Raw genomic sequence first — 7,272 nt, 5'->3', positions numbered from 1 at the left:
GCTGAGCTTCCTGCAGCACAGCTCTGCTTGTTAGGTTTGCGAGAAAGATGCTCCCTGGCTATGATCTGTGCTGCAAAGTGGTTCATACTAGTAACTCAGCTTTTACCATTACTGCTTGATTCATTTCAGGTGAGTGTTACTGTCCCAAATGCTAGTGCAGGTGTAAAGTCATGTTCCTGATCTGGGGACATCTTTGCTGTAGGAGTATGTTGCAGTTCTGAAAACAACAAAATGAATGCAATGTATATAGGGCATGAAGTAAGTATAAAAAGTTTTTAAAGTGTTTGGGAGCCACAGTGAAGTTTGCTAGGATCTCAGGGATTACTACTACATAGTAGCTATGTAGCTCCAGCACACATTTAGGGGCCCCCAGATCCGAGTAGTGCTGTTGTTCAGCTTCCCATGAGAGCTTTTCAGTGGTCATGTTCTGAGCATTCCCCTGGAGAAAGGGGGCATCTCTCTGGTTCTCATTCCAAAAGAAGGTATTTTGATGTTGTGCTAGGTAAATAGTAAGAATCGTGTTGATGTAGAATAGCATGCCACAAAATTGTGTTGATGAACCTTTCCAAAATTCAAAGTGTAGAGGTGAACTTACTGAAGATGAAGGTTACAGAATGTCTTCACTTGCAGATAAACTTGAGAAAGTTGACACCTGCTTCTGAATTGTTCCAAGTATTGTCCTCCTGGAGATAACACAGCCCTTGGGAGAGCGGAGGTGAAAGGGACAGACTTATTTGTGTGTGCAACAACAAAATGCAAGCTGACTTGTGAATGAGATTGCAGCAAAAATAGCTGAAGCTTGAAATCTGGTCTTAGGAATTGTTCTTTTTATTTTCTTTCTTTTAACAGTCCCTTGGGTTGGAAGTTATATAACGAGTATGGCTTTGAGCTGCTGCTGTCTCATTTTGGAGGCAGGGGTGCGTGTGGCAGTCTGCGCATACGCTCAGCAAAACTGGCTGTAGAGGCTGTTGTTGAGTTTTATCATTGTGTGCTAGACTTTTATCTGCCTCATTTTCTGCAAGAAGTCTACAGGGGAGTGGAGTTAGGGAGAGACATGCAGGTAGGCTTGTCTTTTCGTTATCGTAAAGATCTGTGGGTTTGGAAAGCAACATCCTCTGCTCTGTGGACTTCTTTCAGAGGACAAGGACAGAGGGCTTAGAAACTATGCAATGCCTATTCATTTTTCCTGCGCCCTGTGCCCAAACTGTGAGTATCTCCTTCATAGGGGTTTTCCAGTGTGCCCAGTGCCCAGGGACAACTGATTGGATGTAAATTGCTGTACTGTCACACCCAGTCCTTTCAAAAGGAGTCTGCTGGACCCATTTAAAGAACAGGGATGTGAATACATACAAGAGAAGATGTCTCAGTTTGGAGCTGTATAAATACTGGCCCTTTTACCCTTTCTCATTTAGTGTGGTTTTCTGTATGCTTTCTTTTCCCCTCCCCTCAGAAAAGTAATGCTGTTCTAGAGTCTGCATATTTAAGTTCAGAACCAGGAAAAGTCTAGGTTAAAATCCAAGAGGCGGGGGGATACTTCGATGGGGTTGGCACTCGTGTGATTTTCTGTTTCATTCTCTCCCCTTGTTTAAATGTGAACTTGAATTGTTGTAAATGTTTCCCATAAAGCATGCAGTTTCTGCACTGCATCTCAGTTAGGGTATGTGTTGGTGCTTTCACACCTGCATTTCCTGCCCTCTTTTCTTCTTTTCAAATAAGCAACTTCATTGTTGAATAAATACAACTTTTTGCATTTCTTAAGGTAAGGATTCCTCAAGATCTCAAAGGATGGTTGTTTCAATACTGGGTTGTTTTTTTTTTTTCCGGCTGCAGATGGAAATTAAGGGGAGAAATACATTTTGTGAAAGATGTGCTGAAACTACCGCACAAACCCAATCAATTCATAAACTGTTGTCATGTGTCTGTAGCGGATTAATGAAGCCTGCCTGTGAGTGCTATTCAGTATCATGGGCAAGATGTAGCGTTCACTTGGCCAAAGACTTTGTTAGTCTGTCTCCAACTGACATAAATGGGCTTCTCTATAGGGGGGGGAATCACTAATATAGTGTCAGCCAGTCTTACTGATGGAGAGAGCTGTGGAGTATACAGCTCAGCTGGTCAAGCTGAAGAGGAGCTGGGCTTGCAGGTGAAGAGTAGGATTAGCTCTTCAAGGGGTAGCGAGCAGGCTGGGTGCCAGGGCAGCCTCTGCCCTAGCAGCTCCTGCTGCCTTCTGCCCCTTGCAGCAGATTTGGCTTCCCCTATACCAGCACAGCTGGTCTGACCCAGCTAGGACGTGGAAGCTATGCTCAAGCCCCTTGCCAGGGGCACGTGGCTGAAGAGCAAAGGTTAGTCACTGCTGGAGTAGTGGCCAGGTGAAAGTAAAGAGCATTAAAGCAAACAGAAACCCTATTTCTAATCTCCAATGCCATTGTAACTACCAGTAACTAAAGCTTCACTCAGTGGTGTTCATTCCTTGCCCTGGAGCTTGACTTTCTTCTCAAAATCAGTGTAGTGCCGGAGCTACAGGTTTTGGAACAGGTGCCCAGCCTGATGGCTCCTTCCAGTCAAACCCTTTCTAGAGCAGTGGGTTTTAGCCTGTTTTCAATGTGCAGACTCCCAAATCTCCTGTAATTAAATCCATATTGCTATATAACAAAGTTGAGTTTAGTGACAGCAGCTTCCTTTCAGTAACTTCTGGCTTCATAGTGCTTACACCTAGGTCCACATGTAGTGGACAACAGTTCCCAAGGAATAGGATAAATGGCTTGATGTATTGCATCTGAGCGTTCTCTCTCTCTCTCCTTTGCTGCCAGCTGCTGTGAACTGTTACTGTAACTAATTTGATGAACTGATTTTAAGAGTGATTTGTACCATAATGCCTTTCTCTTTTTCCCTTTCCCAAAGCAACTTGTAATTGTGCTGATTGGAGAATCTCAGGGCAGGGATTTGACATTTTGGATTATACACTTAATTCCTTGAGCACTTTTTCCCCAAGAGCAACAGCTGCCTGTTGTAGTCTTCCATTTATTAATGGAATCCTGGATGTGTGCACACACCACAAGCTAGTCTGCAAGATAAGGATCTGTACAAAGCTTTTCTTCAGCAGAAGGATTGCTTGGCTTTCTCTTACCTGGTTAAATCTTAAACGTTAGTCTCTTCCCTTTTTTATGAGCCACACCAGACCTTTTTGTCCCCTTAATGGTAGAGAGAAGGAATCCAAGGAAGCAGTGTTTAGAAATTAAAGTGATTGTTATAGACAGAGGATTTGTTAAAAAATAATCAAGCCGCTGGTCCAGTCCAGAGGCCTGTTGCTGCCTGGCTCAGAGGGTGCCACTCGGAGTCCTCCCATAGCTAACCGCTGCAGCTAGCCCTCAGCGCATGGACGTCGGAGCAGGAAGCTTTCCTCTCTGCTGGTGTTCAGCTTATGCCCTGCAGCATGTGCTTTGAGTCTAGTAGCATTTATACATAGATTTGACCACTAATAAAAAAATGTAGTTGTATGTTGTAGCTGTTAATACAAAGCCTCTGTTTCTAATCAGTGCATGGTATTATAGTGCATGCTATGTGTGTTGTCCCCCCACCCCTTTTATTTACAGTGTACAGCCTCAGGTTTGTTTGCATCTCCACCCTGTTTTGATTTAAGAAAAAAAATAATCTCCAAATGTTTCTAGTTGCTGATAGCCCGACTCCTCCCCCCCCACCGCCTCCCGATGAGATGCCGATGTTTGATGACTCTCCTCCTCCTCCACCCCCACCCCCCGTGGATTATGAGGATGAGGAGGCTGCTGTTGTGCAGTACAGTGATCCCTATGCAGATGGAGATCCTGCTTGGGCACCTAAAAACTATATAGAGAAAGGTAAGAGACGTGTTGCAATTGTGTGTTACTGCAGTATCAGAGGATGTTACTGCAGTTTCAGAGGATTAGTGGTAGCTGAAGGGAATGAAGGACTTAGCTTGGGTCTGATGAAAACAATCATTGTCCCCGCTAAGTCAGAACTCAAACCATTCTTTCCTTAGTTTGTCTGTGGCACCTAATGTGATAAAATATAATCCTTCTTTGGAAGGATTATGAAATACCTTCAAGCATTCTAGAATGGATAAAAAAAAAAATCTTTCATTATGAGAAGCAGATGTAAATCTGATGGCTTTTGTCTTTGCTGGGCTGCTGGACTGTGTAGCTACCTCAGGATTGCTGGGCAATCATCTAGAAATAGTGTTGCAAAAAGGCCAGAAAGTCCAAGCTTTATTTATCCCACCGAACTAGATAGCTACAGTGGATCATTAAACTTTCAAATATAAAATGTAGTGAGGCTTCCTTGGAGACTTATCAGCGACTCTAGATCGGCAGACTATAAACTGTGCTTAGGTATGAACTCATATAGTAAAAGTCTCTTCCCATGAATAGCCGAAATGCTAATTTCCTGCCTGTAGAGTTGTCTGTGTTCTGACAATGACCATTTTGTCAACAGCGATGTTGCAAGTTTTCTTGTGATCTGGCTGGTACTGAAGTGTGTATGGAATGGGGTAGGGTACCTGTGGCACCTGTCTTGGCAGAACTGCTGTGTTCCATCTTCACTCCTAGCTGGACTGTGTGCAGGATGTACCCTTGAGATGAAAAGAACTGATACACAGCATTGTTATTTGCTAGGCACTAAGATGTCAGATTTCTGAGAATATATATATGTTAATTAGGAGCTTCTTGAAATTCATAGAACTGATCAATTGCATAAATCCCTGTTAACAGTTTTGAAGGGTAAGGCTGTGATATCCAAAGTTTGTGTATTCATAGTGGCAGTTTTTAATTCCAGTATTATTGTTGGCAACATTTACTTTCCTTAGGGAGATCCCTGCTTTGTTAATTGCATGCAGTGAACTGGAGGTTGGTGAGAGTAATGTATCCACCAAGCAGATACTGAAAAATAGCTGATATTGCTGTAAATTCGCTTCTGCTTTTTCCTACAGTAATTTTTATACTTGCACTCATTGCAGCTCCTTGCAAAGTAATTCCAAAACATCGTATGACATAGAAGCTCTGTAGCAAAGACCATGCATTTGTGTACAGTGGCTTTAAGCAGCTATGTTTACACAATCATACACTGAAGTACATGCTATATAGCTGCGAGGGCCATACTACAGAATATTTTTCTATTGGTCCATTTCCACAGAATGATTTTTAAATTTTTTTTATTTTTAGGCTTTCTCTAATCAAGAGATGCCTGTACAGGGTTCTATATGCTTTTGAGCTAATCTGACCACAAATGACTGCCACACTCATAGATTCAGTTATTTCATAGCTTAGCTTTTAGGTGTCCATATGCTCTGCTTTACTGTCTCACAGTCACTGTACCTCTCCATCAATAGTTTAACTGAGCATTCAGCATAGTCACCACCCACTTCTTACCAGTAGCTAATGTTGCAAGAAAAGTGAAATTTCATTTTCTGGACTTAATGTTCAACAGGGAAGGCATGAGACTTCATTATGGAAAATCCCAGGATAGCAAACTAGTCTTTTAAAAAATAATTGTACTTCAATTGTACTTAATACTGGTGCTATTAATAAAACGCTAAACGTGTTCCTGTTCAATCCACAGTTGTTGCTATATATGACTATACAAAGGACAAAGACGATGAGCTGTCGTTTATGGAGGGTGCAATCATTTATGTGATAAAGAAGAACGATGATGGCTGGTATGAAGGAGTTTGCAATCGAGTAACTGGCTTGTTTCCTGGGAATTATGTTGAATCAATCATGCACTATGCCGATTAAAATCCTTTGCTTTTCCAAGCTGGGTCTTGTATTCAGTCATACCATGATTATTTACAAGGGGTAACTAAAAGCTAACAGAATTGTCTTAATATACTTTCAAAAAAAATGTGCCCATTTCTTCAGGCCATACTGTTTTAATGGTATGATTGAATGTCCATCTCTCTAAGTCTCTGGAGACAGTGTGTCTTACCTGATGGCAATTTGTAAAACAAGCAACTGTCTATAACTGGTTATACTTATTTACTTATGCATTGTTAATTTTATGACCAGCCTAAATATTCTGGGGAAGTAGGGTATAATATTTAATGAACCATGATCAGATTGTGCCATTACATTTTTCAGTACAGCATGGTAACTAACACTACGTTAGACTAACATATTAAAATCTGGATGAGAAGTTTAATGTTAGTGCTGGTCATATTACTTTTTGTTTAGACTCTTTGCTCATTCTTGAACTATATTTGTTTAAAGCATGCATACAAACTTATGTATTGAAATATACTTTTTTAAAAATCCAAGATGCTTCCAATTGTTGTAATCTTTACCTGGAGTATTCTCACTAAAGTCTATTACAATGAGTTGTTTGGGTCTAAGGTGTCCATGTGAATCAAAAAATGGGTGGTCTTATGTATGTGTAATTTGTACCCAAGTTTTTTTAATGAGTAAATTTACATTATGACTTTTTTCCATTCATAAATATATAAGTGAACCAAAGGTCTTGTCCATTACTTTGTTGGTTGGCTTGGCAAAGTTTAGAATGCTAACGTAGCAAAATCATGGCTGTGTTATCCCAGGCAATGTACAAAAAAGCAAATGTTTGTAACGTGACTTTATCACTGACAGAGGGCAAATAAATTAGATATGAAACCTGAATTACACATTTATACATACTCTTAAAAGTTCTTTTCTTCCAAAATTAATCTTAGCCAGGGTTCTCGATTGAATCTAGTTCTCGAGATGCAGTCAGTTGGACACCATCTGTAACTGACATTTCTCAGTATCTGGCTCGGTGGTGTGCCCAGCTGAGCAGAGACGGCAGGCTGTCCTCAAGATATGACAAAGGGGGAACGCACACAACAGGAACTCAGCCATTGTGTTAAGGGATCCCAGGCAGAGATAGTTAGAGATGACGGACTTCCCTGTTCTACAAACTCTGTGGCTTAAATAACCTGAAAAGGAATGTGGTAGTACTGGATAATTACTGTAAGAGGAATGTGTCTTGGACTTCAGAGCAGACTTCTAGGAGGGTATTGAATATACTCTATAAATAAGTGGTGTAAGGCGATGGAGTTGAAGCTGGAGTTGAATCAATTCATTTTTAGTGTGAGTTAGAAATACTAAGCCTTTCATATTCATAACTGTAGCAGTCTCAAATTCTGCATCTTGTTAACTGCTATCAAGTAGCAACCAATAGCATACCTGTATTTCATTACAAATGGAAAACTTCTCGTTGACGTATATAACCAATTAAAATCTACATATATACAATTCCAGGCACTTCTGTAGT

General features: G+C 40.9%; 1 protein-coding gene across 5 annotated transcripts in view; it reads left to right on the top strand.

Moving 5' to 3' along the window:
• Nucleotides 1-6,479, top strand: part of ABI1 (abl-interactor 1) — a 30,165-nt gene extending 23,686 nt beyond the window's left edge. For all 5 annotated transcript variants that reach the window (XM_009890565.1, XM_009890563.1, XM_009890567.1 and 2 more), the window contains 2 exons: nt 3,669-3,854; nt 5,590-6,479. In XM_009890565.1, the coding sequence (XP_009888867.1) occupies nt 3,669-3,854; nt 5,590-5,765 (362 nt within the window). In that variant the 3' untranslated portion in view covers nt 5,766-6,479. The remainder of the gene's footprint in view (nt 1-3,668; nt 3,855-5,589) is intronic.
• Nucleotides 6,480-7,272: the final 793 nt, after the last annotated feature.

This window comes from Charadrius vociferus, unplaced genomic scaffold, assembly GCF_000708025.1.
Source record: "Charadrius vociferus isolate BGI_N301 unplaced genomic scaffold, ASM70802v2 scaffold1038, whole genome shotgun sequence".
NCBI classification, from domain to species: domain Eukaryota; kingdom Metazoa; phylum Chordata; class Aves; order Charadriiformes; family Charadriidae; genus Charadrius; species Charadrius vociferus.
Note: the sequence above shows the minus strand (reverse complement) of the source record. Positions and strands in the feature narration are given on the sequence as shown.